The sequence below is a fragment of the Acinonyx jubatus genome, chromosome E3, assembly GCF_027475565.1.
Source record: "Acinonyx jubatus isolate Ajub_Pintada_27869175 chromosome E3, VMU_Ajub_asm_v1.0, whole genome shotgun sequence".
Taxonomy (NCBI): Eukaryota; Metazoa; Chordata; class Mammalia; order Carnivora; family Felidae; genus Acinonyx; species Acinonyx jubatus.
The window spans coordinates 29,593,641-29,604,275 of NC_069398.1; the positions used below are offsets into that span (position 1 = coordinate 29,593,641).

Here is a 10,635-nt window from a genome sequence, read left to right on the forward strand (position 1 = left end):
ACACCTCCTGGGACAATTTCCAGTAAATCCATTATTATTTCGAAATAAAAGTTTTATAAATAACTATGTAAATTTAAAATAAATCCATGCCTACCCGCCGGTTTGTGAAGACAGAATAGCATTCTTTCACTAGTACTGTTTTGATCATGTCCGGATCTGTGATCGCCAACACTGGCTGTCGCCCATCATAAAACCTATGTCAGGGAAACAGAGCTGATTAAATTTAACGTGCCAGTTTCTGCAGTGGCAGCCACTCTTGGAAGCCCAGACTTTTAACCTGATGTTACCTAACCCATTCCACAGTCAGAAATAACATTAGAACCTTTATTAAGTCCATGTGTTTACATGGGTATTTCTGGGACTATTCCCTATAATTTTTTGTATGGTAAAACTATTTCAAATATTTTAGAAGTACTTCAAACATTTCAAATATTTTACATATATTATCAAAGAAGAAGTTAGGTTAGTAAATAACTGGGGGCAAGTAAATTATCTAAGAACGAAAAAATAATGAAGGAGAATCCACCCACTCAGTCACTAAAAATTATAATTTTGAAGATATATCAATACATGAAATGAACATGACATAATATTAGATGAAAATTGTAGACACAATGATCACAAATATGTAAGATATGTCTGCAAATGAAGAGACTTGGAATGCTCAAAAAGGGATGGCAAAATTATGAATTACTTCTTTGCTCTATTTTCTAAAATATGCTTCCTAGTTACATTTTAAAGGAAATATTATTTAAATATTAAAGAGAAATCCTTGGTAGCATTAACTCAGAAAAATTTGAAACAAAAAACAAAGAGGATAAAGAAACACAAGCAACATGTAAATTCATTTTAGATATATTTTCCTTTATTACTTATATTTATTTTTATAGGTGGGTCCCAAGTGTGAATCCCTTGGGCTCCATATAGGTGACAACCCTTAGTAGCAGGACAAGTCCACTTGTGACACATGTATCACACAAAGCTGACTCCTTATATGTGATCCTGACCTCCTGACTGTCCATATGACCCATTAATGGGAACCAGCCACTGTCATGAGTTTTAGATTACACTTAATTACAGCATTCTCTGGCATCGTGTTTTCTACTACAAATCATTTGCATTTGTTAGAACAAAATGGAAGATTTTCCATAAGTCCCCTATTCTTCCTCTGATGTCACAGAGGAACTTCAAATGCTTTGTGATCAGATATAGAAATGGAGGAGAACCACTGCACTAAATGCTCCCCGTCTGCAAAAAGTATTCTAAAACTCAGAAGGTTTCAGTGCAAATCAAGTATATTTAGTGTTGAAGCAGTGATAGTAGTTACTGAAGTGGCACTTAGGTCAGCTCTCCCATCAACCTGATCATCTTTCTTGGGTGATTTCCTACATCTTTGTTTGTTAAAACAAGACAAGCGTGGACAAGGGACAGTGGTTTGGAGTTACCCTCTCTTTTCATGATCTCACAGCCCTAATACGACTTCTACTACCAGTTAAATTCAGATTCTTGTACCCCACCCCACATCCTCCAAATTCTGTGTTAATGGAGGATGGAAACCAAGAATCTGCATTTTTAGCAAGCCCTCCTAGGTGGTCCTTATCCATAGCCAAGCATGAGAACCATTTACTGACCCTAGCCAGAGCTGACCAGTACTGAATGTAGGAGGGACACTGAAAATAAACCAGTGGCAATCCAGAGATCTGTGTTCTCTCTATTCCTTCATGTTGCTTATGGGCCACACCAACTCAGCAGAGCCCTATGGATTCTGAGGACTTGACCAGAGAAGATAAAGAGGTACAACACTGGCTGTGAGCGGCCCAGCACCACACTATACCTCTCACACTGCTTCAGCAAACCTCTAGCCAACCTCATTGGGAGCATCCACTGCAAGCCGCTGAGGCCATACTACAAAATCCCAAGTACATCAGCCCACCAGGGAAATACTGTGCTTTAGAAATTTCCTACATCTCTTCCAGTCTATAGAATTGGAAAAAGAAATACTTGACTAGAGTTCTATCAGAAAGTCTTGGCTTAGTACTAAAATGCAAAACAAAACAAACTACACACTTGCAGACAGAGTAAGAAAAGAGCTGAGCAGAAATGGCTTTCCATTCTGTTTACAAAAGCCCTTCTATCAAAAGCACATATTAATCCAAAATATAAAGGATATCCTGCAGCTCTCCAGACCCGATTCATATTTGGACTTGTCCACCTTGTCACACATGCAATCCTGGGAAGGGGAGGTTTCAGGAGTTTTAATTAGAGGGCTTCATCCCAAGGGGCTCTCGACTGAGGCTGTCTACACTGTGAGGGCCTCATCATAACAAGCCTATCCACTGGAAGTTTCCAGATTACTCACCCCCACATTCTTCCATACGTTCTAAAACATTTCTCATCAAATTCACAAAAACCCTGCAAGGAGAAACAAAACATATTAAAACAAACTAAATGTACTGAGCCTTACCTCTCAAGGACACAAAAACAACTCAGATCGCATGAAATGTGGCTTACTACCTCTCATTGGCAGATAGAGGGAAGCTCTTATTCACAGGCATCTTATGGGAAAGGAGAAAACAGCAGATATGAAATGGAGAAGTTCAAGTCTCTCTTGAGTTGTCTGCTAGTACTGTAGATACTGAACATCTTAGCCCATCTATGAAGACCCTGTAACCTCTGTCTTTCTGACATGTTTGGCTTGTGCATGGGTGTCTCTAAATGTCATAGCCATCTGAATTATTACCTTCAGGGACATGTGAGGAAATGGAAGCTGAGGGAAAGTCAGCATGGCCCCTTGTTCATTGATCTCATGAGCCTTACTAGATTTCCAGAAGATTTAGGAAATTAAGACACCTGTGCCCTCTTTCAGTCTAGCAGGTCTACATGAAGTCTAACACATGTTTGTTGAGTGAGAAAGTGAGAGATGAATGGAGGAATGACAAAGTGGGCTCACTTCCAGTTCTCACACAGAAAAGAGGGGACAGTGCCACCAATCCACAAAAGATGGTGCAAATTAAAACACTTGCTCTGAGTTTTCACTTATGTCACTTCAAAATCAGGAAACAACAAAACTTCCTGTCTCTATGTTTCAGCAGTAATTTTGATGTTTTAACTATGCAAAACAGGGTCCAAAATGTGGGTTCATGTACTAAGGAGTTGATTTGGGAAAAGTGGAAAGGAGATTATTGCTTTTTCAGAGAGGAAAAAGTCCAGGAAGTTCTTAACGATAACTGGGCACTGAAGGCCAGGAGAAGTGGAATCTGAGGAACGAGCCTCAGGTCTGTGGGAAAGGAACTCTGAGGCAGAGAGCAGTGTGTAATACAGACTCTGCCTACTTGTCTTCTGGACATGAGCTTCTACCTTCTGTTCAGGAGCCAGGCCTGGGATGAGGCATCAGAGCTGGATTAACCATATGGCTCCTCAACATTCAGTCTGTGTGTCTGCTAGTACATTCCATTCAGTTACTTTAAATCTTTAATAGTTTTGTCAAAACAACTCTTTTCTAGTGATTTTGTATGAGTGGTTCTACCTTTGTGTGAAAAATAAAACACCCACACCCACACCCACACACACACAGATGCAATTCATTTGGAGGTTAAAATCTGAAGTCAATAGACAAGCAACGTCTTGCCTCAGTTAGACCCCCTCCCTGCTCAGACTCATCCATAGGGTGTCTCCTTTGAAGGCAGAGTAGTAAAACAGAAAATTCTGGTTCAACCACTCAAATCCCAAAAGCTGTCACCATTAGCAAAGGATGGGTTAGAGTTATTAAAATAACTGCAGGGGGTTGGCAATTCTTAGGAGAATTCAAGTATGTGCAAACTCCCCAAAGGTGAATCTGGAGCTGCCCATAAACTGAAGTTCCAGAGCCATCCAGGAAAACCAAAAGGCTACTCAGAGCTCATGCTATGAACAGGAAAGTCTGACTCTAGCATACAGAGCCTAATGAGCCACCACCAGGGAACCCCTTGACACTTTTCAACTAATAACAAGTACAATTATGCCTTCATGGGAACCTGCACCTGCCAAAGAACTCTTCACGATGCTCCAAGTTGGAACAGCAAGTCCTGTGCTGCATCAGCCAGAGATCTGGACTGCCAGCGCAGGGGAAACCTGAGGCTCCTAAGAACAGACAAGAGAGAGCCCTGGGGTGCACCTGGCCATATGCTGGGTGGAGACTATGACACCATTTCTGGAAAGTCTGAAACCTAAGAACTTCCTGCTGAAACCTAAGAACTTCCTGCTGAGGAGTATTTTTAATATGGAACTAAGCTGGAATTTGCAACCATAAGAAGCAAAAGAGGGAGCTGGGAGCTCAAACAACACCCACCTGACGGTACCCCAGAGCAGTTCCCAAAAAAGGCAGAGGTTTTGGCCCAGGAATTCCCAGCTTCTTAAAAAGTCCATGTGTGTGGGTCCCATATCTATAAAGTTAAAGAGAAAGCCTGGTCACAGGGATGGTGGAAGAGGTGCAGGGACTGGCCCATCACTGACGCAGAACCAGAACAGGTAAGAGAGGAGGTAACACGTAGGGAAGAAATAATAACGTCAATTCCAATGGCAATTGTTACATTCATTCATCATCTCCTTTCCCTTCTCCACTGTAGACCCCAAACAGTAATAATAATGATGATGATTAGGTAAGAGCAGCTGAAAATTTAACAGTCCCAATCCTAGACTGAACACTTGAAAAATGTTTCCATACTTGAGATCTCCTGAAAAGTTCATGCTGAATTCTTCCAGGAAATTCATTCATGCCTATTTAGTAAATGACTCTTCCATGATTTTAGAGATTGTCATTCTAGGAAGGAAGAGAAAAAAATTTTTATGCTCCAATGATGAGAGTTTGCTTAATTATATCCACTCAGTAACAGAGGGTTAAGAACATCAAAATGTTCTTAACAGTTTGCTCAGAGACCTTTCTTCTTTTCCCTCCTTGTAGTCCCTGTTGCTATTTGGGGTCTGGGGTCCTTTTTTGTTTTGTGTTTTTCTTTTTGAGAGAGAGAGAAAGCATGAGCAAGGAAGAGAGGGAGAGAAAGAGAGAGAATCTTACACTCAGTACAGAGCCCAATGCAGGACTCTATCCCATGACCATGGGATCATGACCTGAGCACAAATCATAGTTGGACACTCAACCAGTGGGGCCACTCAGGGGCCCCTGGGGTCTGATCCTACTTGAATCTATCTTTATAGAGGCCTGGAGCAACCAGTGTTCTTATTTCTGTACAATTAAAACTGTGTCCCAGCCTCAACTGGCCTCATAGAAAAGTGGGATGCTTTCAGCTCCACGTAAGTCTCTGTTGTCACACATTCTGGTTCTCTTGAGCTGCAGAGAAGGGGGACTGAAGTTGGAAACTAAGTCCTTTCCCAACCTGTTCCAGGATACTGGGAAACCCACCACTGAAAGGAATTCCTCTGCTAATGATTTTGATTTTCCTCCTGTACTGTAACATAGAGGGAAAAAACATATTTAATATCCAAATTTGCTTTCAGGGCTATGTCTTTGCAGCCTGCTGGCAGATTTCATATCGAGGGAGGAAGAAATCTCTATACTGATGCTAACCTTCCCAGACACTAGAAGGAAAACCTGAAATGAATAAAATTTCAAGATTTCTGCCAAGTCTCTTCAGCTCTAAAAGTACTCATTTAGAGTAAAGAGTTCTGCATATTACAAGGTCGGGGAGTGGCCAGGAGAGGGGCACAGAAAAGAGGGAAGAGTCCACTCTGAAGAGGAAGGTGAGGCATGTCCAGCCACCCTGGAAGTCTGGGTGCACTTGTGTACACGATGCTTGGTGGCAGGAGGGAGGGGAGCAGGAGCCACCTGAGAGACACAGGCCCAATTCTTTTACATGTGTCCTTAGCGGACACAGAGCAGGAAGGTGAATATAATGAGACAAGACCCAAGTCAGTCCTCTGCCTCCAGAATCCCCAGATCCTGAGATGGGGATGAGGACCCCGAGCACAGGGGCCTATTGATTTTAATCTGTCTCTGGTGAATTTTGCTTGATGGGTCTAGGTCCCAACAGGGGCTGAATCAGAAGATCATCGCCAGGAGCAAATAATATCTCTCAGCCCTCCTAACTACAGAAATTGGAGTTGGGGCATGGGGGTACTCCTTCTGCAGATCTGAGGGACATCAATAATAACCCCTTATGTGTTTCTAGCTTGTTTGAAGCACCCAACACTTCAGGAACTTCCTTTTGTTAACTCTTCATCCACAGAACAGACAAGAAAAAGGGGTAGAAGTTGCTGATTAGCAAGGTTCCAGAGGCGATGAGCCTGAACAGTTACTCACAGATAGAGGAGCACCAGGCTGATAGCCAGGAGAAGCCAGGTTTCTGTGGAAAAGCTTGGGATCAGGTCCATGGCCACTTTCCCTCTGTGAATCTCCTCTACTCTCTCTCAGCAGTGTGCGCCAGTCTTTGCTGGCCTGTGCGTGTGGAGCTTTCCTTCCCACCAGCAGTGATTCAGTGAGGCTGGAATGTATATACTGAAGAGGGGGTGGGACTGGAGCCCCAGCTGGTATAACAGCTACCTGTGCTCCACCTGAAGGTGCCTCCCCACCCACGAGTGTTGGCAAAGCATCATGGACACTCCCAGTTTGACCTTTAAGTTCATATTCTATGGGAAATCAATAAACAACTCAATCAGTGTTATCAGTAATCTCAAAGGTTTGAGAAACTCAGGTAAAGTCACTGTTCTTAAGTCTCTAACCTGTCCTTGTCATCATGGCTGCCTGCACTCCAAAATACTTGAAATCCTTCAAACAACCTGTGTCTACTCATGTTTACTCATGTAGTTTCCTCTGCCTAGAAATGCCCCTGTGTATCCTAGAAGGATCTTACTCCTCCTCAAATCCAGCTGCGACAGAAGCCCCTATTTTGGAGTTTTTCCTCACCAATCTCCTTGAACAGATATAACCACTTCCTTCTCTGCGAAATTTCTGTCTTATGAGCCCAAGTTCTTTTCTTGTTCTCTGTCCTCTCCACCCCTCTCATTGGTCTCCACCCCTACTTGCCTTACAGATAGAAAGTTTCTCACAGGCACAAAGTAGTCATAAAAATTATGTCCTTAGTCTCCAACAAAGCGCTATATGCTCAGGGGGCATTCAGAAAGGTTGATGGAGTTGAGTTGGTAGAGGTTAAATTACTGGGCTTCCAGTATATCCTTTCTGGGAAGATCGTTGGTGACCATGCTAGATACCTAATGGGAGAAATAGATAACAGGGCATCTAGAAATTACACTGGCTCATTAACATCAATCTGACCCATGTTCTTTGTCTGCGTGTCCTGAGAAACCATGGATTGATTGCGTGGCATACCTCTGGATTCTCTGACACAATGGAGCCCTACAAAAAGGTAATTAAGAAAGAAGTGGCTCCAAGCTGGAATACCAACACAGGACAGACATGGGGAGCTGGAAGATGATCCCCAGGAAAAGTAGGAGAGAAAGTCCCAGGAATTCTGAAATATTTCTTTCCCCTTTTGGTGCCTTCACTGGGCATCATTCCAAAGGGTCATGCTATTATCTCCAGTTTGCATTCATAGATACTGAGACTCAGTGACTGCAATTAGCTTCCCAACAGTTATTGATCACAAGAATATATTGTAAATAAGCGAACATAGAGAGAGACTGAAAAGTCTTCTGCACTCTACAGTACTGATAATCAACGTTTGCCTTTCCCTGATAAGGATCACTACGGGAAATAATGAGACCCACAACAAATTGGTTATAATTCTGTTCCTAATCCATGGAGACCCATGGAAAGCACCTGCCTTCTCTGTCTTCCAGGTCACAGGACTCTGCCTCATCTCAATAGGAAAGACAGATGCTAGTCAAGATGGTACTAAGAATATTGTTGGGTGGGATGTCCCTTTCTATGTTTCCCAGCAGAGAGGTACATAGAATATGTGCAAACAAGGAAAGATTCATGTCATCTGCTAATTCTAGATGCTTGATAAAACTTAATGCTCTTGATGCCTGATAAAGCTAATAAACACAAAGCCTTACCTAACACAAAGTTTCACCTAAACACAAAGCTTTTTTTATTTTACTTGGAAACCAGACCTCTGTGGAAACTAATACTCTTTCATCTGCCTCAAAAACCCATGCTCAGCTATGATGGGTTCAGTCATGTGTATGGTCCAGATATACTCAGTACCACATCACTATGTCAAGGCTGTGTCTTTGGGACTATTTCTGGGAATGGGGAAAACAGAAAAATACACATTCCAAGGACAGGAGAGGGTGAGTAGCCTCCAACTGCCTGGGTCCAGCTCATGAGTCATCTATCAGTTGCTCCCAATAGTTGACCTCCTAACTGGCCTGACCCTTGGTCAGCAAACTTAATACACTGTGACCAAGTTGGATTTGACCCTGGAACTCAAGGGTGGCTAATAGAGAAAAATAGAAATATCAGTTATCACATTAACAAATTAAATAAGAAAAGTCTTATCATCAAAATAGTTTTAGAAAAAGTATTTGATAATATTCAACTCCCATTTATAATATAAAAAAAGTTTTAAAGTACTAATAGGGAACTTTCTTAACATGATTAAAGTATCTCCCAAAAAACCTACAGAAAATATCACTCTTCATAGTATAAAAGCACTTCCCTCTTATACCACTTTAATGTTTTACTTTATGCACATACAGCCTTTTCAAAAATAGTAACTGTTTTTAAATAAAGAAAATCTCATCAATTAACTTTTTGCTGCAAATGGGAAAAACATCAGTACTTGTTTTTGTCAAGAACCCAGACTGGGGATCCCATGGTTAACAGTTCAAAAATTACTGAAAAAATTAAATATTTTTCTGCCTTGTAAAACTTCCTGAACTGACTAGCAATGGGCAAAGGGGAAAGGAGAGGACCAGAGGAGAGGGCCAATCATTTGGCCAAGATCATCTAGGTTTACAAGCTGGAGTTCTTGATCTTTCGTTAGAACACAGGCTTCTCTGATAATCAAATGAAAGTAATGACGTATCTCCCTAGAAAATAAACACTCATCAAACATTTTTGCCTGTTGTCCCAAGAAATTTCCAAAGATACATGAGTAGCTGCCAAGCCCACTGATTTTTTCCAGACACCCTGCCTCACCAAGTGCACCCTACTCTCAAGCTCCAGCCAATTTTGGTTGGTCACGTGGTTATTCTCAGGGCCATGGAGACCTCTCTATCAGTCTGAATCAGTCTTCACTGTACCTAGTGCTATGACACACCATGGGGCAAAGTGTGAACAAGACTATTACAAAGGGCACTTACGCAAAGGCCCTAGGTGGGGTACTCCACTGTAGTCAGACACTTCCAAAGGAAGGCATCAGGAGCTTGGGGAAGGCAGAGACAAGTGGGATGTGGGGCAGGGGCAGGAGTAGGGGGTGGGCAGGAAGGGAGTGGGTTCCCAGAGGAGGTGGCACAGGTTGTACCAGGGACAGAGGGGTATTTGGTCAGAGAAAGAAAAGAGAGGGCATTTCAGCCTGTTATAATGGCCAGCTTACCATCATTATCATTGCTGAGTATGTTTGTCATTTCTTGGTTGCAAGGTACAGTGTCTAAATCAAGCTGACTTTTATGGCTGCTAATAAGGAATTAATCACACCACAGCCCCAGGTAAGCATTCTTTGCTTTCAGGGCCAGGGCTAAGGCCTACTCTGGTCAGCAGGGGGCTGGAGACTGGCCAGGACCTCTGGAAAAAGCCACTGGGCTTGGCAGGCACCACAGTGACCTTTCTTACACTTGTTAGGGTAATTTCTTGGTTTCAAAACATTTGTTGAAGTAGAAGTCATATAATGTAAAATTAACCATTTTAAAGTGAACAATTCAGTGTCACTAGTACTGCTTAAGAGAAAAACCACAAGCCCAAGATGGAATCATTTATGCTAGGCCAAGACACCAAACCAGGGCTTAATATGTATCTTAACTGCAATTTCAACCTCTCCAAGCAACGTTGTCTTAACCAGTCAGTCAGGAATCTTCTGGTCAGCACCAGTGAGGTAATCTGTCACATGGGCCCCTCTAGAATCCCCAGAGGAAGATGAGATAATTTACCTAATAAGACCCTGCCCTTTCCCCTAGGTTGGATGACCTTGCTGAAACAAACTTTTCTTTTGCTAATAACTTCCTTGCCCACCTCCTGCCTATAAAAATCTTCCATGTTGTACAACTCCTCAAAGAATCTCTCTACTTGCTAGATAGGATGTTGCCTGAAGATTCATGAATTGCTTAATAAAGCCAATGAGATTTTCAAATTTACTCAGTTGAATTTCATTTTTTTTAACAGTACATTCACAATGCTGTGCAACAACTACTTCTATCTAGTTCTGAAAACATTTCTATTACTTCAAAATAAAATCCTGTGCCCATTAAGCAGATTCTCCCACTTTCTCCTTTCCTCACCCCTGGCAACCATGGATCTACATTCTGTCTTTACGGATTTGCCCACACTAAAGGTTTCATACAAATGGAGTCATGTAATATGTGGCCCCTATTAACTTAAATTTAAAGATCTAATTGGCTTTATTCAACAATTCACAAATCAGCAGCATCCCATTTAATAAACAGAAGTGAACTTCCAGGAGCTATATGAAATGGAAGGATTTTTCAGACAGAAGGATGTGGGACAGGAAGTTAAGAGTGTGTTAG

At 42.0% G+C, this 10,635-nt stretch overlaps 1 protein-coding gene across 1 annotated transcript in view; it reads right to left on the reverse strand.

Annotated features, from left to right (window-relative positions):
* The window catches only part of LOC106981197 (cytochrome P450 3A12), a 67,096-nt gene extending 60,621 nt beyond the window's left edge, over positions 1-6,475 (reverse strand). Inside the window, exons 1-4 of the mRNA XM_015079337.3 lie at positions 6,293-6,475; positions 4,328-4,421; positions 2,360-2,412; positions 95-194 (exon numbers count right to left, since the gene is read on the reverse strand). Coding sequence (XP_014934823.2) covers positions 95-194; positions 2,360-2,412; positions 4,328-4,421; positions 6,293-6,363 — 318 coding nt within the window. The 5' untranslated portion in view covers positions 6,364-6,475. The remainder of the gene's footprint in view (positions 1-94; positions 195-2,359; positions 2,413-4,327; positions 4,422-6,292) is intronic.
* Positions 6,476-10,635: the final 4,160 nt, after the last annotated feature.